Source organism: Balaenoptera borealis (assembly GCF_965194805.1).
Source record: "Balaenoptera borealis genome assembly, chromosome: 15".
NCBI lineage: Eukaryota > Metazoa > Chordata > Mammalia > Artiodactyla > Balaenopteridae > Balaenoptera > Balaenoptera borealis.
The window spans coordinates 33,734,406-33,762,012 of NC_138871.1; the positions used below are offsets into that span (position 1 = coordinate 33,734,406).

General features: G+C 38.9%; 1 protein-coding gene across 2 annotated transcripts; it reads left to right on the top strand.

Moving 5' to 3' along the window:
* The first annotated feature begins 31 nt into the window (after positions 1 to 31).
* Positions 32 to 27,146, top strand: DNAAF10 (dynein axonemal assembly factor 10). 2 transcript variants are annotated; one of them, XM_082356398.1, is made up of 8 exons: positions 132 to 437; positions 10,767 to 10,867; positions 13,258 to 13,388; positions 15,575 to 15,676; positions 18,467 to 18,582; positions 19,294 to 19,428; positions 22,086 to 22,183; positions 26,188 to 27,146. In XM_082356398.1, exons 1-8 carry the CDS (start codon positions 255 to 257, stop codon positions 26,393 to 26,395), a joined length of 1,074 nt encoding a protein of 357 aa, XP_082212524.1. In that variant the 5' UTR covers positions 132 to 254; the 3' UTR covers positions 26,396 to 27,146. The 2 variants fall into 2 exon arrangements, with proteins under 2 accessions (XP_082212525.1, XP_082212524.1); XM_082356399.1 differs by lacking the exon at positions 15,575 to 15,676 and having other exon boundaries at positions 32 to 437.
* The last annotated feature ends 461 nt before the right edge of the window (positions 27,147 to 27,607 follow it).

Genomic DNA, 27,607 nt, shown 5'->3' on the forward strand with positions numbered 1-27,607 from the left:
TATGTACGAAAGGTAAAAGGTAAAGGCATAAACAAGTCTGTTGTTGGTGAAGAAAACTCTTCTGTGCCTTCAGTAGAGCATCCGGCATTATCTGAGACACCTAAAACCAACTTGCTAGGGCGTCTGGGGGCGGGTACGGCAAGCGGGAGAGACAAACTACCCTTGACGTTTGGAGTCTGGTTTCCGGGTTAGTGTTTTGTTAGGGTTTGTCGGCAGTGTGCCCGTTGGCGGAGGCGAAATCAATCGTCTGGACCATGTCGGCCTTCGAGAAGCCTCAGATCATCACCCATATCCAGAAGGGCCTCAATTACACGGTGTTTGACTGTAAGTGGGTGCCCTGCAGCGCCAAATTTGTAACCATGGGCAACTTCGCACGCGGCACCGGCGTCATTCAGCTGTACGAGATCCAGCAGGGGGACCTAAAGCTGCTTCGGGAGGTAGGTGCCGGCTCGAGACTGCCCAGTTCCAAGAACTGGGACTGCCGTTGTGGGGAGAGTGCGGATCTCGGGGGTTGCGGGGTCTGCATTCCTTTTGGCCAAAGCGTTTGCCCAGCCCCCCAGAGCTCCGCTCGAGCTGCGCGGGAGTAGCTAAGCTGACCGAGATTGAGGAATACTTCGGAGGTAAAACGCTTTGGTTGGACACTTAAATTCTCGTCGGGCTAGTTCATCCGCGCCCTGCGGGTCCCTTTTTCCAGCCACCCCCGAGCGACTCTCCCAGTCTAGCGCGAGGCCCCTGGAAGTGACGTAACGACTTCCTGTTTAAATTCGAGGCCCTTCTGGGCAGTGCGCAGTAGTTTGTGGAGAGTCTCTTAATAGGCACAAGTTAGTAGAATGTTTTTTCAGGCAAGCAGAGCCAAAGTAGGCACTGGAATGTCTGCTATGTGATTGGAGGAGACAACCTAACAACAATTATTCATTCAACAAGTATCAGCTGATTGCCTGGTATTCCCAGGCATGTAAATGACAATGTCCTCGATATCATGGACTTTATTTTCTAGTGGGAGAGAGAATCAGTTAAAGAATCAAACCAACGATGTATAAAACACAAACCGAGATGAATTCTCTAACCTAAAGGAACACGGTTCTTTGAGAGTAAGCAAAAACAAAAACAAAAAACCAGATTTGGGTTGAGTAGAAGCTAACTAGGCCAAATTAGGAGTAGAGGGAGTTCCAGAGGAAGCAGCTCAGCGATGGGAGACGCATTTATCTCCTTCAGAAACAAAAAGAGTAGTAAGCAGGGACCAGACATTGCAAGAGCTGTAGGTCATTTTAAAGATTTATACCTTTTTTTGTAAGAAAAATGGGACATCACTGAAGGGCTTTAAGCGGGGTGTGGCACGATCAGGTTTACAAGTTTTGTAAAAGATTACTGGAAAGAATTGGAGAATAACGATATTAAATAACACTTTTATACCTGTTTACAGTTTTTAAAATGCCTTTATTTGGGTTGCCTGAAAAACAAAAAGATCAGTCATACTCAGATGTTTAGAGTCCTAATAGACTGCAGGGAAGTCTGTAACTCCAGGGACCAAAAGCTATGGAGAGAATCTGCTTGGAGGAGTTAGGGCTTTTAGGGCTTAAACTGGTAGGTAAAGGATGAATACACTTGCAATAGGAAGGATTAGATTAGAAGGTACATAAGGCCTCATCCCACTTTAAATTTCTATGAATGCCGCTTTTCTTGTTCAGTTTATCTTCTCTAGCCAGGCACTCTACTCCTAAACATGGCTTGTTCTTTTCTACCTTTCCTTATGTTGTTCATCACTTAGTCTCCAGTCAACACAAAGTAACTTTTCTTTACATTGCATTCCTATGGTACTTATTATCTGTGCCAGAAATATATCATTCTGTCCCATGTATCTCTAATTAGATTGTAAGCTCCCGGAGAGTAAGGACAGTAGTTTTTTCTTTAATGTGTTATGTAAGGAGCAGCCGCTCAATAAATTACTTGTTAAAAGAATGAGTAAATTTATGTCTGTAAAAAGATATAACTTGGGACATTTAAACATTGGTTTATTGATCATTAATCACTTGGGGTTAGGAGTTGGAACAAATAGGAAACATTGGAATTGCAGAAAGAAACTTAAAAGTGAATTATTAAGAACAAATACTAGTCAAAGCTTAACCAGAGAGTATGTATAGACTCCTGACTTTTTTTTATAAGGCTGCATGACTTGGGTACATTTCAGGAATACACTTGTTCCCTAAAGAGAAACAGTGCTCTTTGTTCTAGAGATTCTGGAAGATTCTAGCAGGTTTTTTTTTTTTTAATAACTTTGCTTTTTAATGAAAGTAATGTGTGTTCATGATAGAATATACCAAAAATATAGATAGGAAAAAGGAGAAAAGTAATGTCACCCATCTCAACACTAGGAGTAACCACTTTTTATATTTTTGCCTGTATCCTTTGGCTCTTCTCTTTTTCTGCCATAAACTGTCCATTGAGAACCTATCATTTCAAGGTACTATGCTAAAGAAGGACCAAAGATATTTGAAAGGTGAGTCCTTCCTCCTAAAGAACCTACTGTCTAAAGAGAGGATAAAACAAGTGCACAAACAAATTTGAGAGCTTACATTGTATTTAGCTGCGATGATGCAGTGGAAGGAATACAGGTTAAATACAATCTCAGTGATTCTCAACTCTTACTGTGCATCAGGATCACCCGAATGTGTATTGCTGCTGTTGTGGGGTGTGTGTGTGTGTGTGTGTGTGTGTGTGTGTGTAATGTGTGTCTATGTGTGTGTGTGTGTTTTAAAATATTCGTGCCTTGGTCCCACCCCTAGAAATTCTGATGCACTGGGACTCTTGCCTCTAGACTAGAGTGAGTCCTGGACATCGGTATTTTTTAAACTTCCACCAGGTGATTCTAATAAGTACTAGGGTTGACTGTCATTGGGCTAGATGAATTATTTGTTAAAATATTAGGAAACATACTTGATTATATCCTTGTAGAACTCAAGCCTTGTCCAAGATAAAATGAAGGAAGCAAATGGGTATTTGTTGGTGCCTCCTTATCTTGTTACTAAGCAGATAGATAGGGAGTGAAGGCAGGGCCTTCATATATAGTTAAGCAGTTTGTTGAAGTGCACACAGGTATCTGGCCAAGGGTTCAAGAGAGAGCTGAAATCCATCTCTGTCTCTCATCAAGCCTTGCGTGTGTGAGACTTCCCTCAGCCCATAGCGGGCACCTTTTTTCCTAATTGGCCCAAAGGACTAGGGGTGGCGCTGCAAAGTGGAATCACAGTTGGGGATGTTTACACTTTAAAAATTAGTGATAGGCTAATAAAGTTCTGCTTTTTTAGCCCCTGTGCCGCAGAGTTCACTGCTTGTTAACATTTGGGTGACTAAACCTTTTAACGTTAATTAAGTAGTGCCAGGATGTGGAGGAGGAGACACTGACAAGCTGTACTAGACCCACCCACAGACAGAACAAAAATAGCTCTGCTGGGAATTATGGATCCTGGGCTTCCTTAATCAGGTTAACTTATTAGAGCAAAGAGAACCAACAGCTAGGTCAAATATGCTCATCACTGATGGTCATTTTCAGTATCATATGGCAAAAGTTAACATATGCTAAATTTCTTTGTGGGACAAATTTCGCAAAATAGATCTTTATTTTTTTTAACCAGTTTTCCAGCAAGAAAAATTTTAAGTGCTGAATTCTTTGCATCTTTCCTTTTCCAAAGGTAAAACATTTAACAAGGACAGGGAGGGGGCCCTTTTATGATCTATAAAAAAAATTAGTTTCATTCCAATGTCCTCTTAATTTAGCTACTATTATGATTTCCATGAATGTCTAAGGAAAGAGTAAACACCTCTGCTTTTTTAAGTCCACTTGCCAGCGTAGCTCAGCCTTTCTGAGCAAAGTGCAGCCCTTGCTGCAGTGCAGATGACAAGATGCTTATACATTTGAGTTTATTTTTCAGTAGGTTTCTATATTTTGAGTTTAATTTGATTCTTGCAGAACAGACCACTAGTACCTATAAATCTTTGATATACGTATACAAGGATAAAAGAGATTTGATTTAAGGATGAAAGAGAACATCAGGGAAGCATGAATACCATATATTTGTATTTTATAAAGACATGAATGAAGGTAAAACCAAAGGGCACAAATCTGAAAGTAGGTTCAAGTCAGGCCTCATTTACTTCACCAGTCTAGTTCAGGATTGGAACATTTCTTTGGTATTTCTAATGACTCAGGTTGACAGAATGGGGGCTACATAAGAAAATGTTTATTTAATTGATTTACATACAGGCCTGGAGACAGCCTAGTTTAGTAGAAAGAGCTTGGAATCTACTTGGCTCTGGGGACCTTGGGCAAGTCACTTAGTCCTCCGGACCTGTTCCTCATCGGGAAAAGGGGTGTCCCAAACACTTAGTTTGCAGTTGCATGTGTTAGAAAGAGAAGGGATGGTCTAGTACAGAAGAGCATCCAGAATAGTGTCTGATACATTAGTGTTCCACGTATGGAGGCCATTTTCATTATTGCATATAAACGACACCGGAAACTGTACAGTCTGCCAGGTGAAAACATGGTGGGAGAAATAGGAACATGACCTCTGGCAGTGGTTTCTCTCTCCCCAGCACTAGGACTGAGGGATTAATCCATGTTCATTTATACTTTCATTTAACCAATGGTGAGCGCCATCTACGTGTTGAACAAGTTGGACACGGCCCCGTTCCCCTGGTACTCATTCTAGAAAGGGAGGAGATAGATAATTGAATGAATAAAAGAATTTTGTTGATAAGTGAAATAAAGAAGATTAAAGAGGGCAAGTGATAGTGATTTGGGGGTTTCACTTCAGACTGGAAGGGTAGAGAAGGCCTCTTAGAGGTGGTGACATTTAAACTGAAATCTGAGTTGGGAGAAGACATGATGACCTGAGGGAAGAGCAGTCTGGGCCATGGGAACAGTAAATGCAAATTCCCTGAGGTAGAAATGACGTCAGTGAATCTGAAGAACAAAAAGCCGCAGGTGTGGCTGGAATGTGGAAGGGAAGAAGCAGGAAATGAGGTCAAAGAGACAGGCAAGGCCAGACCTCAAAGGGCTTTGTACATTTTATATACCACAGGCCTTGGTGCTCCTCTTGTGAGTCTGTGCCTCTAAATGTAGATGCATGTTGTTTCATTTCATTCATTGTATTTGCAACAAAACCCACTTTTAGAATCTGTGATGACAAATGTGAAACTAGTATAGGGCCCATCATGTAATGGAGTGGTTCCCAGTTTGGTTTCTCCTAAGGTAGGAATTCTCAGATGTGTTCAGGTGTCAGAACATCTGGACATTGTGGTGCTGTTTTTGGAACACCATGAAATATTGCAATAATCAGTTCCACCTCTGCACAAGGAAGGGTTTTCCCAGTAGAAAAATCTGACTATATTATACATACTCTGATCTTTAGATCACAAGAAGTAACCATACATAAAATTTTTAATCCTCATTTCCAAGTTTTCTTATTGGTGTTTATTAGCTAGTATTTCCTAATAGACAAGGTAAAAAAATTACTGAAGAAAACTTAAATTTGAGTAAAACATATCCATTAGCTGTGTGTGTGTGAGAGAGAGAGAGAGAGAGAGAAAGAGAATTTATGTTGGTGCTGGAAGATCAGTGGTTCCAGTTGCATGGTTTCTCTATTCCAAAGGCCCTAAAGGCAAAAGTTAGGTAAAGCCGTAACAGAGAGGAGAGCTTTTGCTTCCCAATTTTTTATTAGCAGCAATAAACTCTTGGAACTGTGTGCTTACTGTAGGGACTGAATAGTAGGGGTCAGCGTTTATCTCTTCCATGGCCTAGGAAGAATAGAGATCCCATCAGAGGCTCCTGGGGATAGCAGTGGAATTACAGGAAGCAGAATGCTCTAGCTGGTGGAAGAGAAGAAAATGGGTGACCAGTCTTCCCAGGGCTACTTGGGGAAGAATTTTCCCAGAGAGTTATATCAGTGTATGGTGCAAGCCCCCCTGCAGCTCTTAATACCCGAATCCCTGGAAGCATATTCCTGTCCATCAGGACCCACCTGTTTCTTGCCTGAGAGGCCTGTCTTCACCCTCTGCCTTAGACCATGGGAGCCATTATCAGTGACTTGGAGCTGGGGGAGACAAATGGGAGGAAGGGGTGGGTAGCTATTTTATCAGTTGGCCTCAGTTGGAAGTCTGAATTAGTTTAGCCAAAAAAAGTGTGTTCTAATAGTGTGATTAGGTGATTAGCTAAAGTGATTAATTAGATAATTAAGAATGATTAGCTGTATCACTATTTTTTTTTTTTAAGCAAAGCTTTCCTTTTTTAAAAAAAATTAATTTATTTTTGGCTGTGTTGGGTCTCCGTTACTACGTGCTGGCTTTCTCTAGTTGCGGCGAGCGGGGGCTACTCTTTGTTGGGGTGCGTGGGCTTTTCATTGCGGTGGTTTCTCTTGTGGCGGAGCACGGGCTCTAGGCACACGGGCTTCAGTAGTTGTGGTTCATGGGCTCTATAGCGCAGGCTCAGTAGTTGTGGCGCACGGGCTTCGTTGCTGCACGGCATGTGGGATCTTCCCAGACCAGGGATCAAACCCGTGTCCCCTGCATTGGCAGGCGGATTCTTAACCACTGCGCCACTGGGGAAGTCTGCTATATCACTATTAATATGTTATTTCAGGTACTTTTATTTGGGGGGAGGGGATGGTGAGGAGAACATAAGTGATTTGGAGTTGGAAACTGTCTGCTTTATTAAATTGACAAAATTTTGATCCTCCATGCTGCCCCATTGTGAGATACGTTTTTCATAAAATTGGAAAAATAGCGAAATAAATGAATATCAGTTTTCTGGTGTAGTGAATAACTGATGCTCTCTTGGACCACCAGTATTAAAAAGGAGAAAAATAACATTCTGTGGTTCTGGGCTTCTCATCAATATGGTCTTTTACAACCATGTTATTATAGGCGACTGATTAAACACAATTTAATTAAAGTTTACCGGACAATTCCAAGGAGGCTGTGAATGCTTTATTTTAGACCACAGGCTACATAGTAACTGCTAATTTATCCAGATCCCAAACAGTGAGAAAGCTCAGCAAGCTGGGAGTTTCCAAAGCCCTGGAGCATATGTTGATGTCTTTTGAATCATGAAAGAGAAGTTCAGTTATAGTTTGTGTTAAGTGAATTTTATTTTCTTCCTTGAAAATTGCTATGTATATCCTATGTGGAAATGCCCAACCAAACATTGAAAGTGGCGGGGAAATTATTTTCACAAAGTACGTGAATCGGGCCGACCTTAGTGGGGCGGGGGTGGGGGTTGAAGATTGGCTCAGCAATGGAAGGGTTACAAGAGGAGGTGCCCTAGAAACTGGGGAACTCTGTGGAGGGGAAAAAAGTTCATCCGGATATACCGCTAATTGAAAAAAAATCAAGTCAACGAACAATATATTATGACCCTCTGTATATTAAAACAAATCTATATGTGGTTGTCAACGTGTAGAAAAGGGTCTAGAAGAATGGGGATTACTTATGAGGCCTGTCGAAGGGAAACTTACTTTTCATCCTTCAGTCTTTGGTTTTGTTTGAATTTTTTATTTTATTTTATTTATTTATTTTATACACCAGGTTCTTATCAGTTATCTATTTTATACATATTAGTGTATATATGTCAATCCCAGTCTCCCATTCCCCCCCACCCGCTTTCCCCCCTTGGTGTCCATATGTTTGTTCTCTACATCTGTGTCTCTATTTCTGCCTTGCAAACCGGTTCATCTGTACTGTTTTTCTAGATTCCACAGTTTTGTTTGAATTTTTATAGGGAACACGTGTTACTTTTGTAAACGTTAGGAATAAAAAAAATTAAAATAAATTAATTAAAAATTAAAAAAAAAACGATTGTAAGAGACTAAATAAGAGAAATCGTTTTGCCCTGTTGAGGCTGACAGTAAGTGGAAGGTGCTATTATACATCTAGAGTGCAGTGTGGGGCACGCCTCAACTCCATATTGCCTAGAGTTTCCGGGGGCCAAGGCAGCCGGACAGGTAGACTCCAAGAGAGACTTCAGTGACTTGGGCAGGTGGAGTTTGCACGTGGTTGTTTTACTGATGTGATTACAGTTGATCCTTGTACAGCATGGGTTTGAACTGCACGGGTCACTTATACTCAGGTATTTTTTAAGAGTAAATACTACAGTACTACACAGTTCAAGGTTGGTTGAATCCACGGTTGCAGAGGAACCTCGGATACAGAGGGCTGGCTATAAGTTATATGCGTATTAACTCCTGTGCTGTTCAAGGGTCAACGGTTATATATAATACTTGGAGCAATAGTTTTGTTTTTGTTTTTGTTTTTGTTTTTTGGCCACACTGTGTGGCTTGTAGAATCTTACTTCCTCCACCAGGGTTTGGACCCGTGCCCTCGGCAGTGAAAGCGCAGAGTCCTAACCCTTGGACTGCCAGGGAATTCCCAATAGTCTTTCAAATTAAAGAAACCTCAAAAGATTGGCTAATCCATGCTGATAGCAGTGCCTTTGGTGCACACAGGTATACAAATCTCTGTGTACTGAAGGGGTCTCAGAGGACATAACCATTCTCAGTTTTTAGGGTTCTGCAGGGAAAACTATAAGAGACACATAAGCATTTTTGTTTCTTTAGTCACTTGGAAAGAATAATACCTTCATTTTGTCCTTATTCTTTGAGGATCTTAAAGAAGAATACCACATTAAATGCTGAAATCTGCATATTTGCAAACCAGTGAAGATGTTAGAGGTGCCAGCATTTGAATGTCTCATCAGCGAGATGAGAGAAAAGGCAAAACTCATTCTTTGGACATACAGGCATACCTCCTTTTATTGCACTTCTCTTTATTGCATTCGCAGATACTGCATTTTTTACAAATTGAGGGTTTTTGGTAACACTGTGTTGACCAAGTCTATCGACGCCATTTTTCCAATAGCACTTGCTCACTTTGTGTCTCTATGTCACATTTTGGTAATTCTCACAATATATTTGTTATGGTGATCTGTGATCAGTGATCTTTGATGTTACTGTTGTAATTGTTTTGGGGCTCCACGAATCACACCCCGACAAGACTGCAAACATAATTGGTAAACGTTGTATGTGTTCTGACTGCTCCACTAACCGGCCTTTCCCCGTCCCTCTCCCTCTCCTTGGGCTCCTTATTCCCTGAGACACAACAATATTGAAATTAGCCCCTCAATGGCCTCTAAGTGTTCAGGTGAAAGGAAGAGTCATAGGTCTCTCACTTTAAATCAAAAACTAAGAATGTTTAAGCTCAGGGAGGAAGGCATGTTGAAAGCCGAAATAGCCCAAAAGCTGGGCCTCTTGCACCAAATAGTTAGGCAAGTTGTGAACGCAAAGGAAAAGTCCTCGAAGGAAATTAAAAGTTCTCCGGTGAACACATGAATGTCTCCATAACATAAAAGTACAAGATGAAGCAGCTAGTGCTGATGTAGAAGCCACAGCAAGTTATCCAGAAGATCTAGCTGAGATAATTCATGAAGGAGGGTACACTAAACAACAGATTTTCAGCATTAGAATGAAATAGCATTCTATTGGAAGAAGATGCCATGTAGGACTCTCATAGCTAGGAAGGAGAAGTCAATGCCTGGCTTCAGAGGACAAGCTGACTTTCTTGTTAGGGGCTAATACAGCTGGTGACTCTAATTTTAAGCCAGTGCTCATTGACCATTCTGAAAATCCTAGTGCCTTTAAGAATTATGCTAAATCTATTCTGGCTGTGCTCTATAAATGGGACAATAAAGCCTGGATAACAGCACATCTGTTTACAATATATTTTACTGAGTATTTTAAGCCCACTGTTGAGACCTACTGCTCAGGAAAAAAATGCCTTTCAAAATATTACTGCTCATTGACAATTCACCTGGTCACCCAAGAGCTCTGATAGAGATGTACCCATGAGGTTAACATTGTTTTCATGCCTGCTAGCACAACATCCATTTTGCAGCCCATGGATTAAGGAGTAATTCCAACTTTCAAGTCTTATTATTTAAGAAATACATTTCGTAAGGCTATAGCTGCCATAGCTAATGATTCCTCTGATGGATCTGGACAAAGTAAATTGAAAACCTTCTGGAAAGAATTCACCATTCTAAATGCCATTAAGAACGTTAGTGATTCATGGAAGGAGGTCAAAATATCAACATGAACAGGAGTTTGAAAGAAGTTGATTCCAACCCTCATGGATGACCTTGAGAGGTTCAGGACTTCAGTGGAGGAAGTAATTGCAGTTGTGGTGGAAATAGCAAGAGAGCTAGAATTAGAAATGGAGCCTGAAGATGTGACTGAATTGCTGCAATCTTACGAGAGAACATTAATGGATAAGGAGTTGCTTCTTATGGATGAGCAAAGAAAGTGGTTAGCATTTTTTAGCAATAAAGTATTTTTTTTTAATAAAGTATTTTTAAATTAAGGTATGTACATTGTCTTTTTAGACATAATGCTGTTGCACGCTTACTCGGCTACAGTATAGTATAAACATAACTTTTACATGCACTGAGAAACTAAAAAAGTCATGTGACTTGCTTTATTGCAACATTTGCTTCATTGTGGTGTTCTGGAACTGGACTTGCAAATATCTCTGAGGTCTGCCTGTACTTCTAAACTATACAAAAATGACTAAAGGAAAAGCATGATTATTTTTTTAATCAGAAAACGTTTTAATTGCCTTTTTTATTGTGTGCCTTATTTAATTCCCATAATAGAGCCATAAATATCATGGATTATGAATAGCTGCTTACATGAATAATGTATCCTCTCTCTTTCCCTTCTATCAAGATTGAAAAGGCCAAACCCATTAAATGTGGAACATTTGGTGCCACATCTTTACAGCAGAGATACTTAGCTACTGGGGATTTTGCTGGGAACCTTCATATATGGTAAGATTATTGCATCAGTGTTAAGACATGAGATAAGCAATTTTTTTGATAGTCGTGGTACTCTTCCTCTGAAAGAATTCTAACTTTGAAATGTTTTTTGTTAAATTTTAAATTTTAACTATTTATAAGAATATGACAGTTACCTCATATATATTTTTAGATTTCATGTTCAGTATCCATTTTAAAATACTAACATATTTTTCTTTAGCTATTTCAAATAATGTTTTTAATATTTATTTCCACACCTGCTATTTGGTGCTAGCATTTAATATCCATATTTGTAAATAAAGGGCTCTTCCCCTCCACCATGAAGGATACAGTATATAAAAATGCTCGTGTATAACACTAAAAAATTAGATATCATTTACATTTTGAAAAGATACTTGACATTACAGAATGAAACACTGTATTTTTGTATGTTTTAATTTTTTAACATAGAACTCTCAATTCATTAAATGTTTTTCTTTTAATGCTTTAGCTGAGCACAAGTTTTTAGGAACACATCTGTTGAGTAAATCAAGATAAACCTGTTTCGAATGAGCAAAATCACAATTGTGCCAAATGCTTTTATAATTTTTTTTAAATAAATTTATTTATTTTTGGCTGCATTGGGTCTTTGTTGCTGCGCGCAGGCTTTCTCTAGTTGTGGCAGGCGGGGGCTACTCTTCGTTGTGGTGCTTGGGCTTCTCATTAAGTTGGCTTCTCTTTGCGGTGGCTTCTCTTGTTGCAGAGCACTGGCTCTAGGTGCGCAGGCCCAGTAGTTGCGGCACTCGGGCTTAGTTGCTCTGCGGCATGTGGGATCTTCCCAGACCAGGGCTCGAACCCGTGTCCCCTGCATTGGCAGGTGGATTCTCAACCACTGCGTCACCAGGGAAATCCCCCAAATGCTTTTAATTTTCGTGTTTTACCTAGAGTTATTTCCTAATATTTAAATTAGAGTTGAATGAATTGAAATTCCTCTGTAATTACTTTTCAACAATATCTCTTAATCATGTAAAGCATACAGTAATGTTCTAGGGGAACTGTCTTCCCTACATTATGTTTTCTATTGTGACCTTTCTTGATTCTAACTTAGAATTTGCTATTTGTAATTAAATTACATTGACATATTTATCTGTCTTAGAGTCATAATATAACATAGAATGAAGCTATTTTAATTCCCCTTGCTTTAACTACTTAATAATTAAGTTAGCATTTATTAGAATGCATTAGTTTTTACCTGCTGTGTCATAAACTTTCAAAGAACTTGGGAGAGAGACCAGTCTGAGTGTTATTTTTTAAAATAAATATATTTCAACACAAGAATATGCAACAAATATAACGGTTGACTATCTCCCTAATAGAGCTTCCTAGTATAGTGCACGTATTACTGCTTTATTTTCATTGGTAAGTCATAATTTCATGTTAAAAGAAGTGATGTTTCAAAGTCTGTGGAAACAGTAAAACAGTTCTTTTAAATAGAACCTCAGTCCTGTTTAGTCTCTTGATGCTTTCACAATTACACCACAAAGATGAACATCATCTCTAAACTAGGTTGAACTTCTCAAATTTTGATTTGCAAGATTTTACTGATAAACCTGGGCCCAGTAATAGATTGGGATTACGTGTCATGAAGAGCTACATTCATTAAAAAAGAAGAAATATAAGTTGTTAAAAACTGACTTGTTAAAAAGAAATGTGGAAGGAGGCTCCAGCAGAAAAGCAGAAGAGGGCGGGGAAGGGCTGGGAGGCAAGAGAAGGGTGTATTAGCATAACCTACTTCAGCCACTCACCCAGCCCTGTAGTGTAGTCTTCAGACACACATAGGAGTGGGTACTTTTCTGCATTCCCTTCACTTAACTAACCTAGAATTAGACAAACTTCATCCAGTTTGACTATAATATTTATTGTGACCAGCATGATGATAAACTGAAAAGATCCCAAAATCAAACTACTGAGACTACTTTGGAAATATTCTGAATCACTTTGCATTTACTCTGTATTTAAAGCAGTGATTATCAGACCTCAGTGTACCAGAAAGTCAGCAGATTTGGGGCCCCATCCCAGAGATACTTATTCATTATATCTGGGGAGGAGCCCGTGAATCTGCATTTATTAACAAGCATACGTGGTAATTCATGTGCAGAGGTCCTAGATCGATCATCTTTGAGGACCACTGAGTAAAGTGGGCTCAGGATTTAGAATTCCAAGTTGAATGATGACAACTCTCATTGAGGCCTTGAAAGAAGCTAAAGTGGAGAGGAAAATTTGGAAGTAAGTGTGTAAATTACCTTAACTGCAAAACCCTTATTTTTAAACAAAAATCCCAATATGGCATGCATTCTTAAATTTGAGTAGTGTACTAAACATTTGGGGCATGTGTAAGTAAGAAGCTGTATTCTGTTGTTTAGGAATTTGGAAGCTCCAGAGATCCCAGTATATTCTGTACAGGGCCATAAAGAAATTATAAATACTATAGATGGTGTAGGTGGACTCGGAATCGGGGAAGGGGCACCTGAAATTGTGACTGGCAGCCGAGACGGTAAGTCAGAATATTCTGTGTATTTTCATTTTTTTATTTTTAGGTAAGTCTCTGTGCAACAGTATATTCTATGTGGAAATCTTCCTCAATCCTTGATCCCCTAAATCTAACATTCTACTTTTTTGATAGGCAGGTTTGATTGCATATCCCTCAATTGTTTCAGACTTTGGGGGTATTTCAAGTTAGAGGCATAGCACTTACTATTTTAGTTTTGAGCTAGTTCAACTATTAACAACCATAGTTTCCTCTGAACCTTGAGGATTTAAAATGTCTCTACAGGTTTTTGAGGCAGCTGATGATATACTGTGGGTGGCAGCTTTTTTCTTTTTTTGAAAAGCAGAATTAGTACTTGTGAAAATGGTCATATTGACAGCTGGTTGAACACTGCAGTTCTGTGGTCTTTCTGCTGAGCATTGTAGAAAGCTCCAAGAGCGCCAACTCTCCTTTTTCCCCCTGCAGTGACGAACAAGGGACAGGTCTTTCGGTGTCCTGAGCTGTTCTGAATGTAACAGAGTCAGAATTTTTGTTGCTTCACAACGGGTATGTAAGTGATTTGGTACCTTAGTTGGTTCAGCTAGTTTTTTAGTGGCTGCTCAAGACCATGAGGAAATTGTTTTCAAAGAAAAGTGGAATTTAATTTTCTAACAGTTTCTCAAGAGCAGCTGTGTTTTAGAAATCAGGTATTTTTTTCCAATCATAGGAACAGTGTGGAATATAGAAGGAAAAATAACAGTCTGCTACACCAGCGTAACTATTAGATTTGTTTTCCTTTCCAGTCATAGATACAATTTTACATGTATTATCAGTGTTAATACGATTTTGTATCTTAACCTTTTTATTTATTTAATGTTTTGTCCTTATGTAAATATTGCTGTTTCCATGTGGTTTTCATAATTATCGTTTTAGTGACTTTATAATATTCCATCCTATGGATGTGTCACAGTGTCCTTAGCCATGCCCCTGTTAATGAGCATTCAATTTGCTTTAAGTTTTTGTTTATTGTTTTGGGAGAGCGACTTTCAAATAATGAAGAAATGAGTATCATGTATATAGCTCTTTTGGAATAATCATACTTTATGATTTAAAAAAATTGTCAAACTTTCCAAAGTACCTGTTTACCTTATCAGCTACAGTAGATGAGGTAGGTTTCCAGTCTACCCTACCAGCATTGATTTCCTTTTTTCCCCCCTAATTTTAGAGATAAAATGGTATTCCATTCCTACTTGTGTTAACTTCTTTCTAAATTTGTTTATTAGTTAATTTTGCTTTGTGAATTGTCTGTTTGTGTTCTTTTCTCATTTAACTGTTACAGACTTAATATAAATGTTATCAATTTGTATGAACCCTGTAGAATGATGTAACTCTTGTCACATTTGTAGGAAATTTATTTCTCCTTGAAGCAGCCTTTTTAATGACCAACTTTATTTTATCCCTGATGATAAGTCTAGTGGAATATCTTCCCTTTTCCTGGCTTTATTATCCTTTTTAATAATTTTTTTTACCCTTTTCCTGTTCTCACTTAGGCCTTTTAGCCATTTTATTACGTCTTTGTGTTTCTCAAAGTTAGTGACGCTAGTTAGTTAGTTATCCTGTAATTTGCATTAAAATGAGGGAGTTGAAATTAAATTGAGAAGAATTATTTGTTACTTTTATTAACTCCTTCTCTCTTCTTTATTGCCACGGGGAAATTAAACTTAATTGTATATGGAATGGTATTCTAAAACTCCATATAAGAAATCATAGACGTAAAAATTACTTTATTCATCTGCATAAGAAAAATGGCAATGATTATATGAGTAGTAAGGGAAAAACATTAAAATGACACTGGCTTTATTTTAAATAAATACTACATTTGTTCTAGTCTTCAAGAAAGTAAGGCATGATTTGAATTACATAACATTTGTGTTTGCCTTGTCAATCATATCTTGTTGATGATGGCTTAGGAACAGTTGTTGGCTTTTGTGTGTATCTCTTAATTGTAAATCAAATCAGGCAGTAACATGTGGGTTATATCTCTGATATTAAGTGCAACTTGCCCAATTGGAAGTCAGAAAAAGGTGAATATTTTTCAGATATTTTAGCATCTGTAATATGTCCATGTACATAGGAAGCCATATGAAGAGAATGCAGAAAGAAATGTCATCATTCACTATTGAATTTTGCCAACTCACTTTTTTGAATGTCAGGAACCGTGAAGGTGTGGGACCCAAGGCAAAAAGACGATCCTGTTGCTAATATGGAACCTGTACAAGGAGAAAACAAGAGAGACTGTTGGACGGTGGCATTTGGTAAATTACTGAAGTACCCTTGCATTTGAAGTTTCAGATTGTAAAAAGGACAGTGCTTCGAGAAAGTCCTAATAGTCTCTTTATAGTCTGCTTTGTGGATTATCTGACAGTTTATTGAGGCAAATAGACATGGTGTTTAATGGCAACCCCTGGGGCCTAGGTTTGAATCCTCACTGTGCTATTTCTTGGTTGTGTGACCTGGGGCAAGTTATCAAGCTTCTCTGTTTTTTGCTTGCTTCATTTATAAAATGGAAGTAATAATAGAATTTACTTAATAGTGTTGTTATGAGGATTCAGTTAATACATGTAAAGTGCTTAGAATTGTGCTTAGATATTAAGTGCTCAAAAATATTTGCTATTATTGTGTACTTCTGTTTAACTTGATAATATTGACCTAGTTTAGAACCAAATGCCATTAGTGAAACTAAGTAGAGCCTCAGATGCGAATGGTAACCTAACAAATCCTACATTTTACTATATACAGAGTATGTTTATTTTCTAGAAAATAGTAATGCCATTACAGAATTATTTCTTATAAAGTTGTTAACCATGTTCCTCTAGTAATATACTTAAAATGAATATTGATCTTGTAGGACTAATTGATTTTTGCCCTTGTGTCTCTTACTGAGCACCAAAATTACAATCATTTTTGCTAATAAAGGATATGGGCCGGGACTTCCCTGGTGGTCCCGTGGTTAAGACTGTGCCCTCCCAGTGCAGGGGGCACAGGTTTGATCCCCTGGTCCAGGAACTACGATCCCACATGCCATGCACTGCAGCAAAGATTTAAAAAAAAAAAAAGAAAAGAATATGGGCCATATTTCATTTTAAACCTTTATTTTCTTTCCCCTTTTTCTTATATAATCCAGTGTAGATAACAGACATAAAAGTGAGATTAAATGATATATGTGAACTGTTTAGCTTTTTATGTTATTTTTAAATTGAATTATTATTTAATCAGAGGAAAGTTTTAGGTTTCCGATTTTAAAAATAAATTACCACTGAAATTGAGAGGAGATTTCATTGTGTGTGTATATTATAATTACTATGTGTATATATATGTTACAAGCAATAATATAAACTGAAGATATGCACACTTGTGCAGAAATTTCAGAGTTAGTGTTTAGAATCATATAAAAATTTATGTAATAATTAAAAAGTAATTAACTTTGGGTCCATTAAAGGCTTTTTATCATTGATCTAAGGGACATAAGTGCCATTTTAAATATAGGACATTAAATTTAAAGAAAGAACATTTATCGATTGATCTGATCATTTTTTGTTTGTTTGTTTGTTTTTGTAAATGCCAAGTATGTGCATAGCTATGGTCATACAAAGGTGAAACAGACTCATATTCTTGCCTCAAGAAGCTTGTAATTTTAATAAAGAGGGCATGCTATCTACGTTAATTATAGTACGAGGTAGGAGTGAGAAAAGGTCACGGAAGCATGGATAAATGCAGAAAGAATCCCAAGCGAGTGATAACTGGAGAGGAAGAACATACTAACCTCAGACCAAGGATATGTAGCATTTGAACCACTGAAATTGGGAGGGGATTGCAAGCATTGGGAGGAAAGTACATAGAAGGAATGGTGGTAGGAATAGCCTTAAAGCTGGCACAGGGCCATGGCCACAGGTGTTTCGATGGTCTGGAGGTAGTGGTAAACCTTTGGAGGCTTTTGCAAGGATGAGATATGATCAGAGCTTTAGGAAAACTGAACTGGTGTCATGTAGGGGAGAGAGGTGAGTGGCAGTGGGAATATGAGTTCCGAAGCTCTTTGCAATATTCCAGGAAACACGTAGGTTAGATGCAATAAGAAGGGAGCAGAGCGGGTCGATTCAGAAGATAATATTGTGGCAAAAGAAATAAAATTTGGCAGGTTTTTTGAGATGAGGAACAAGGGAAAGGATTATGTCCAAGGTGACTGAATTTTGAGGCTGAATGTAGGGTGAATGATGTTATTAATTGAAGAAGTGCCACAGAGGATATGATGGTTTGTAAAGGAAGATGGTGAGGTCAGTTTTAGACATCATGAGTTTCAGATGCTGTCGTGTCATCTCGGTGGAGCCTACAGTGGAAATGCAGGGCTGGAGTTTATAAGAAAAAGGGAGTTGCAGGCAGCAGAGAACAAAGGCATTGGGTTAAGATGCCCACAGAGCCTGGCACAGTTAACAGGGGCTTCCCTCTCACCTAACACATTTTCCTCAGCAAGAGGTACTCTGGAAAAAAAAATCCCTGGATCCGAGCAGGATGTGTTTCACTGCAGATTATAGATTTACTTTGGGTGCGATCATCCATACAACTAAAAATACATCGCAGTGCACCACAGCTTATCTGAGGTTTCCTTGCAAAGGCGAGATAACACCAGAGCAACATTTTGCAAAATATAAATGAGTTTAAAGTAGTTTCTATTGGCATTCAAATATAGTTACTGCCAAAGAAAGCAATGGAAGCCTAGCTGTATTTATTCTACCAAATCCTACTACCATTTGAACTGTTAGTCTTTGCAAATAGAGAATAGAGAGAATTTGAAATCCAATAAACACTTTCATATATCCCTTGAGTATAGAATCTCAGTGAATGAGCTTTTTCTTGTAAACAGTATTAGATACCAAATTAATAATCTTGATGTCCTGTCAGGGTTAATAAAATGAGCTGAGATTCTACCTAATGTGATTTCTTCACCTGATTTGGTACAAGTTATCTGTGTAGTTTCGTAAGTTTTTTTTTTTTAGCAGTCTCCATATGAGCATTTATGAAGGTCTGAAATGTCATGTTTTGATTTCCAGGCAGTGCTTACAATCAAGAGGAACGTGTAGTGTGTGCTGGCTATGACAACGGAGATATCAAGCTGTTTGATCTCAGAAATATGTCTTTACGGTGGGAGGCAAATATAAAAAATGGGGTAACGTACATTTGGATTCTTTCCAGATTCTCTGAATGTGTTTTCACCCACCCTGAACTACTACAAAAGGAAAGCTCCTCTAATAACTCACTTCAGTAAAACCCCTCTGTGCATGGTTTTAACCTTTTGGGGCTTAACCTTGGAGGGTGTGACAGAAATCAGGGATGCTCTCTTCAGAAAGTGAACACACACCCAGGTGTGGTGTGATGTACCAGGTGAGTCACTACGCCTGTGGCCCATCTGTGGACTCCTGTGGGCCATGCAGTGTGGTATTAAAATGACCTAGTAAGAGGCCTTCTTCTGCTAATATCAGGAAGCTTGAACTTGTAATAGCCTCCCAAGTACTTTCAGGTTTTTGGTTCCCAGGTTGTACATCTTTAGTGAAGAATGTGGTTCCCTCCTGTTTTCTCTAGTCAGCCTTGACTTAACTTTATAAAATAATTACATAATAACAGTAAAAAGTTAAATTATGGCTTTCCAAATGTACCCACGAGATCAGGGTATCCTAGATGATTTTGTGGATCTTATTAACCAAGAAGAAATTTTTATAGTTACAAGTATTTGATATATGGACTCAAAGATAAAGTGATTATTTAAAATGCTTTCACATGAGCTGATAATGTTAAAGTTGTTTTACTTAGTTTGAAAGAACCTCTTGAATAATAATCATTATTAAATGAATGATCACTAATAAATATTCTCTATTTTCAGGTATGTAGCTTGGAGTTTGACAGAAAAGACATAAGTATGAATAAGTTAGTAGCTACGTCTCTGGAAGGAAAGTTTCATGTTTTTGACATGAGAACACAGCATCCAACCAAAGGTTTTGCTTCTGTTTCAGAAAAGGTAAATATGAGGGAAATGTCTTTCTATGAAGAGGAATATTCGCTATAGCTTGTTTTAGACTGATAAATAGAATGAGTCACCAAGTTCCTTCCAGATTTTTACATGAAGGGAGCTATTTTTAATATATTCTTGTAGGATCTTGACAAGTTTTTCTGTGCAAAGAGTACTTTTCTAAAGTTTGTCAATTTTAGACTTTTTTTTTTTTTATTGAAGTGTAGTTGATTTACAATGTTGTGCCACTCTCTGCTAGACTTCTTGATTATAATAAAGGCCTCAGTTGGTAATGACTCTTATTTTGTAGTTTAGGAGCAATCACAAGAAAACAAGCTGGTTTAGGAATTCGGTCAACAAAACCTAGCCTGGTGTTTCCTAATAAATATATATTTGTATTAATACCTAATTATATACTTTTAGGTATATGCCAATATATATTGAACACTAATTATATACTTTGCAAAGTATATCAACATATATACATTATGTCATTTCATCACATTTTATTTTATATTCCAGTTTGATATATTAAATGAGATTATTTAAAGTGCTGATCACTGTGATTGGTACATAGTAACAATGTAAATATAAATTTATTTATTCATACATACATACATACATATATGCATACTTTGCCTTGTTCCAAATAGTATTTTAGGTAGCTTAGAGGGAAACATTTGGTATTACAACATTAGAAAAATTGATGAAGAAAGCCGCACAAATGGAAAACACTGGTTTAAAAAACTGAAGTTGATGTCTGGAGTAAGGGGATTGCATAAAATTCATGCTGAAACATCCTGTCATTTGCAAGAGATGGGTTGGAAATGTCACTCTGAGCTTTCTTGAATATAAAAATAAAGAAAAATCCGTTATAGATTTGCAGTTTCCATAAGACTAAAATATGTAATTTGCTCAGGAAATAAAAATTCACTCCCTTGCTCCCTTTCCCTATGTCATGGAGTCAGTAGTACTTCCCAAACCTTCCTATTTTGTCTTATTTCATTTTTAAAATAATTATTATTGCATGTAAATTACTGTTACTGCCTGATGAACTGTATTCTTAAGGTAACTAACTATACACTATAATATTGTTGTGCCTTTGTCATTTCAGAAGTATCTATCCACAACATAAAGCACTTACTAAATTGTTCCAAATACAAGTGCAACACATTTCTCATTAACTGGAAATTACAGTGTGTCTCCAAATTTTTTTTGTTACGTTTAGTTAATCCAGTAATTGCTAAATCTGTCAAATAAATGACTGGTGTATTTTAACAAGTCATTTCCCCTCTTTTTGCTTTTTATCAACTTCCAGGAGAAAAAGAGAAGTTTAAGTTACAAAACAAATTAAGGTTTAACAGCTTGAACCTAATCGCTTGAGGACTGTCGCACACTTAAAGTGTGCATTTTGAGATATGTGTTTTTCTCTGCTAATGGTAATTCTCTTAAAAGACTATTAAAATCAAATGTCAAGACTGATCATCAACTAAATTGCAAAGTGTCTTATGTGTGGCTTAGCTCAAGTTGGCTGGTCTCATTGCTTCTATAAAGCAGAAGTCTTTCCTCCCTCCCTCCCTCTCTCTCTCTCCCTCTCCCTGTCTTGTTAAATTCCCCACAGTGAATGTAGCATTATTAGGATTGATTTACAAGCTGTTAACCTTCATCCAGTTGCCATTTCTGTCTTTTTGTTTAATATGACTGATAAAGGCCTGGGCTTATTATAACCGTAAACACCGTCTATAAGTCCTCCTGGTACTTATTTTGAAGACTAGACAAGTCAAATAGTGTAAATTGAAGAGAAGACTCTGAGAGCTTTACAATAAAATTCATTCTGTTTATGGGAACTCCACTCAGTACTTTCCACTCAGTTTTGCTGTGAACATAAAACTGCTCTAAAAAAATAAAGTCTATTAAAAAGAAGTTCAATCTATCCTTTTTTTCCCTTTAGGAAGAAGTATTTCTTTATATTTTGAGGCTTTTTCCTCCTTAGAGTGAGCTAGAGATATTTAAATTTATAAAATCTATTTGTGTAATTTGTATGATACTATAAGGTTAAATGTTAAGACTTTTCATCTGATAATTTTTTTTTTAATCCAGCAGAACTTTGTCTTGTAAGACAGTAAAGAGGAATTGTTCTTTTCCTAATTCCTGATGGGCCCCTGTAACTCTCTGTAGCCATTATAAAGAGAAGTGCCAGAAAATAGTTACTTTTATAATAGCAACTATAATTGAAGTGATAGAAGCTGTTGAAATTGTTGTTGAAGTGATAGAGGTAAAAATCTTTTTTTTTTACAGGTTTCTCTTCTAGGACAGTCTTTTTTTTTTCCCTCTATTTTATTAAAGTGTAGTTGATTTACAACGTTGTGTTAATTTCTGCTGTACAGCAAGGTGATTCAGTTAACATATATATACATTCTTTTTCACATTCTTTTCCGTTATGGTTTGTCACAGGATATTGAATATAGTTCCCTGCGCTATACAGTAGGACCTTGTTGTTTACCATCCTGTATATAATAGTTTGCATCTGCTAATCCCAAGCTCCCAATCCTTCCCTCCCTCACCCCTCTTCTCCCTTGGCAACCACAAATCTGTTCTCTGTGTAGGATAGTCTTTCTTTATCATATAAACTTATAAACCACTTGTGTGCCTCTCATTCTGTTCAGGCTCATAAATCTACCGTGTGGCAGGTCCGACACCTGCCACAGAGCAGAGAGCTCTTCCTGACAGCGGGAGGCGCCGGCAGCCTGCACCTCTGGAAGTAGTAAGTCCCTACCAGTGCACAGCACTCCTTTTTAAGTTACTTGTGGGCGTAAAGTAGGATTCGACTGAACTTTTTGTCTGTGTTTCCTCCTTTGACTTGGTTCATTTTGATATGATTTTAAATTTCATGGTATTACGTAAGCATTATTCTCGAAGGCTTTTTTTTTTACTAATATACTTATTTTATACTTTGTAAATATTAACCTTCTTTTGACACACCAAATATGTTTTTTAGTGACATCTTCCATATATTAGAGTAGCTCATGAACAATTCCTTTTATAGATTTGAAATCATGGTTTTTGCTAGTTTTTTTTAAAAAATAGGAAAACTTTGACCAAAGGCTTTTGTGAAATATTATAATTCAGCCATTAGAACAGTACCTCTAGAAGAAAGGAGAAGGGTTGAAATTCTTAGTTTTGGTTCCTGCTAATTGACTTGCCCAAGTTCAGGTAACATCGCTATGATAGAACAGACACAGAGCATGAGGGCCCTGATTGGTCTCCAGGAAAAGCCTTGTCATTGCGTTTGAGCGTCAGCCCTTACTATATATTTGCCTTTTCCAGTGGGATTTTCTCTTTCCTATAGATTCTTTCTTCTTTTCCACTTAGAAAAGACCCTTTAACATTTCTTCTAAGGTAGATTTAGTATTGATGAACTCTTTTAGTTTTTGCTTGTCTGAGAAGTTTTTTATCTCTCCTTCTATTCTAAATGATAATCTTGCTGGGTAGAGTATCCTAGGTTACAGATTCTTCCCTTGCAGAACTTTGAATATATCATGCCACTCCCTTCTGACCTGCAAGGTTTCTGCAGAAAAATTAGCTGATAGCCTTATGGGGATTCCCTTATATATGACTTTTTGTTTTTCTCTTGCTGCCTTTAGAATGTTTGTACACTTAATGTTATCCCAGAGATCTCTTAAACTGTTTTCATTTTTTTAAAATAAATTTATTTATTTTATTTATATATTTTTGGCTGTGTTGGGTCTTCGTTGCTGTGCACAGCTTTCTCTAGTTGCAGCGAGTCGGGGCTACTCTTCGTTGTGGTGTGCGGCTTCTCATTGCGGTGGCTTCTCTTGTTGCGCAGCATGGGCTCTAGGCACACGGGCTTCAGTAGTTGTGGCTCATGGGCTCTAGAGCGCAGGCTCAGTAGTTGTGGTGCACGGGCTTAGTTGCTCCGTGGCATGTGGGATCTTCCCGGACCAGGGCTCGAACCCGTGTCTCCTGCATTGGCAAGCAGATTCTTAACCACTGTGCCATCAGGGAAGCCCCTGTTTTCATTTTTTAAAATTTGTTTTTCTTTTTGCTCTTCTGATTGGGTGATTTTCATTATCCTATTTTCCAGATCATTTATGTGTTCTTTTGTATCACTTACTGCTATTCATTCCTTCTCGTATTTTTTTTTTTTTCACCTATTGAGTTCATAATTTCTGATTGGGTCTTTTTCTTTTTTTTGCTGCATTGGGCCTTTGCTGCTGCACGCAGGCTTTCTCTAGTTGTCGCAAGCGAGGGCTACTGTTCATTGCGGTGCGCGGGCTTCTCATTGCGGTGGCTTCTCTTGTTGCGGAGCACAGGCTCTGGAGCGCAGGCTCAGTAATTGTGGCTCATGGGCTTAGTTGCTGTGTGGCATGTGGGATCTTCCCGGACCAGGGATCAAACCCGTGTCCCCTGCATTGGCAGGCGGATTCTTAACCACTGCGCCACCAGGGAAGTCCCTGATTGGGTCTTTTTATATTTTCTAGTTCTTTGTTAAAATTTTCACGTGTACATCTATTCTTTTCCCTAATTCAGTTAACATTTTTATTACTAGTGCTTTGAATTCTTTATCTGGTAAATTATTTGTTTCATTATTTATTTTTTCAGGGGTTTTCTCTTGCCTTTTCAGTTGAGTGCAGTTCCTCCGCCTTTTCATTTTGCTTAACTTTGTCTGCCTCTATGAATTTAGTTGAAATAGTTACTTATTTAAGTCTTAAAGGGGTGTTCTTATATGGGAGACTCTTTGGTGAGAGAGCTGGATTTGACGTGGACAGAAGTTCCATCTTTGGGGTGTGCTGGCAGCTGTCACCCTGGTCGGAGATGTAGCTGGAGATGGAGGGGCTAGAGCTGGAGCCAGGTATGAGGTCGGATGTCCCCTCTGTCCAGTGGCCATTATTGCCCTATCAGGGGAGGGGTCTGATCCCAAGTTGCTGGAACAGAAGCCAGCAGGGTCGGCCCGAGCTAGCTTTATTCTCTTTAAGTGTGTTTTTTCCTCCACCGGCACCCTTGCCCTGGAGCGGGAAGGTGCTGAAGCAAGTGCGGCCCGTGCGGGCTCTCGGCTTGTGTTGGCCCCGGACCAAGGTCCAAGCTGTCTGTCATGCGCTGCCTGTGTGGGCGCCCACAGTTGTTTTCCCGTGCTCTGTTCAGATGTATGCATGGGTGCAAGTCCCCTTGGTCCCTCACAGCTGAGCACTGTCCCCAGCCCCTCTGCCCCGCGCTGTTGTGGGGCCGCACTGCAGGGCAGGAGGGGCCTGTGTAGACTCTTGGCCTGTGTCGGGAGGGGTGAGCTGTGTGGGGCAGCGGCCGCCGTCAGAGGTACAGGCCGCTGCTGGTGTGCTGCTTGAGTGAAGAGCCAGCCAGGGGCAGTGCTGCCTCACCGGCCTCCGCCCTGGGGCTGCTCGCCTCTGAGTTCCAAGATGCAGTCTTTTCCCTGATCACAGCTGCCCCAGATCCTGTGCTGTGTTGTCCTGTGGAGTCAGTGGGGCTGGCGTGTTCGCTTGTCTCGGGCTGGGGCGCACGCCAAGGCAGTTGTGGGAAATCCAGCAGCTGCTAGGGCAGACCTTTCCGCCCTGCCTTGGGGGCAAGCCAGCGTGTGGACACTCCTCAGGAACAGAGCCTAGGCTTCTGACAGCCTTCCTGTTGGTCCCGGCGGCCCTCCAACCAGCCAAGGGGGCTGGTCTCCCCAGCGTAGGATCTGGGGACTGAGGGCGCCCAATCTGTAGCTCTCATCAGTCACTCCCCAGGGCGGGCGTCCGCCTGTGTATTCTCCCTTTTCCTGAGTCCCCTCCCAGGGGCACAGGTCCTGACCTGATCGCTTTTCTTCCCTTCCCACTTACCTGTGTATCTCTCTTGCAGCCCTGGTTGTACAGGAGCCCTTCTGCCAGTTTCCAGTTAGTTTTCAGTGAGCTCTTAAAACTTTAATAGATGATATGGAGGATTAGAAAAAAAATCTTTATGTTATCTTATAAATACTAAATAAGTGCAGCCTTTGCCAAGAGACATGAAAAATGTTCTGTAACCTGTATCCATCTGAATGTTTTATTCCTTTTAAAAATCAAAAGAAGGTGTAGGGTCTGTGAGGAAGAAAGAATAGAATGTTATCTGCTTATCACAACTTCTGTTTCTGTTCTCCTTCTGAGTTGCTTCATGCCTTTTAAAGTCTTGGTCTTTATTAGCACTTTTGAAATAAAGGTGGTATCATAGTTGATACCTAACAGGCTTTAAAAGACCTTCTGAGGAGGAATACCCCTGTATCCCTCCATGGGGGAGGGGTGTTTCATTTTTCCCTCTCTCAAATCTAGACCAAGTCATAGTTATGAGCTGTTAACCTTCAGCCCTTCTTATTTTATAAGTTTATATTTTCAGCTGATAGAAAATCAAATGTTCTAGGAATCACTGTTTTCTTTTTTGAGGCAGTGACGTCTAGAGCACCAAGTCAATTTATTAAAGAATGCTAGATCAACCTAGAACTTTCATAGTAAAAGAAAAGATACCTACTCATGCTGAACAGAAATGATGTTTAAACGTTTTTAGTAGATCGAATGCTTCTTTATGAGACTTTGGGGGGTTGGGATTGAGGTTGAAATATTGTCTCCTTATTTCCATACAACTCAATATTAGAAAGATGCCTTAAGTATTTATCAGTTCCAGTAGTCAAGTGAGAAATAAAAATAGTTATTGGAGTATATGTATAAGAATAAAATGACGAATGCTAAGATTTATCTCTTCTTACCACTTTGATCTTGTTTTCAGCGAATACCCAATTCAGCGGTCAAAGAAAGATTCCGAGGGTGTAGAGATGGGAGTTGCGGGTTCGGTCAGCCTTCTGCAGAATGTTACATTGTCTACCCAGCCCATTTCAAGTTTGGACTGGAGTCCAGATAAGAGGGGTCTGTGCATCTGTAGTTCATTTGATCAAATGGTAAGAGTACTGATTGTTACAAAACTCAACAAAATTTGATCTGAAGACTTTGGACTTGAAACCTCCCAAAGCAACACTCAGAGAATTTAGACTACGTTCTGGGATCCTCTGATTCTCATTGAACAAAGTGGGATTTGACTGAGGAAAAAAGGCCCCAGATGCAAACCTCTGGCCAGCATCCCTCCGGGTAAAAGGCCACACGTGTGTCCAGCGACCTGACTGGATGGTGGTTTGCTGTTGCACATGCGGGCACCACAGTCTCCAGCGCCAACTCTGTTCCTCTCCCCTCCATTTCTAGTAAAAAGTTGAAAGTTTTCTATATTTAATTATTTTAAATTCGTTTTGCATCCCCAAAGTTCCATATTCTATAATAATACTTGTGTTGCATTTTAGAGTTTACAATTTTGTAGCAGTGACTTAATTTGGTTTAAAATAGTTTGCCTTGGTAAGACTATTGTGAACTAACCTTCATAAATAAATACACTTGGAGACATTTCAGTGTCAGTAAATCTCTGTAAAGAACATTACTTTATAAAATACCAAAATGGCATGATCAGCCGAGATTTAGGCCGTTGTTTTCGACCGTTTAACTCATAAAATGAAATACTATGATTGACAAAGACCTCTTTTTTAACTTAAAAAACAGGAGTTGAATTCCTGAGACTTTCTGGTGGTTGACTGTGGTTATGTTGTTTGAGATGTATAAGATTGTGGGGCTTTTGTAGCCTTGTTTTTTGTCAAACTTTTTGATATATTTTGTGAATAAATTTTGTTTTTGAAATCTGTAGAAGTTTTGATTCTTTTTTTTTTTAATAAATTTATTTATTTATTTTATTTTTGGCTGCATTGGGTTTTCGTTGCTGCGCGTGGGCTTTCTCTAGTTGCGGAGAATGGGGGCTACTCTGTTGCAGTGCACAGGCTTCTCATTGCCGTGTCTTCTCTTGTTGCGGAGCACGGGCTCTAGAGCGCAGGCTCAGTAGTTGTGGCTCGTGGGCTTAGTTGCTCCGCGGCATGTGGGGTCTTCCTGGACCAGGGCTTGAACCTGTGTTCCCTGCATTAGCAGGTGGATTCTTAACCACTGCACCATCAGGGAAGCCCTAGAAGTTTTGATTCTTTTAACAGGAGTAATAAAGCCAACACAATCCCTTCTTTTGCTTTATAAATGCTTAATAGGTACCTCTTAAGTCACTTTGTTTCTCCAGTGCCCACCATGTCAATAGCTAAGCTCAGAGGAATTGAATTCATCACCCT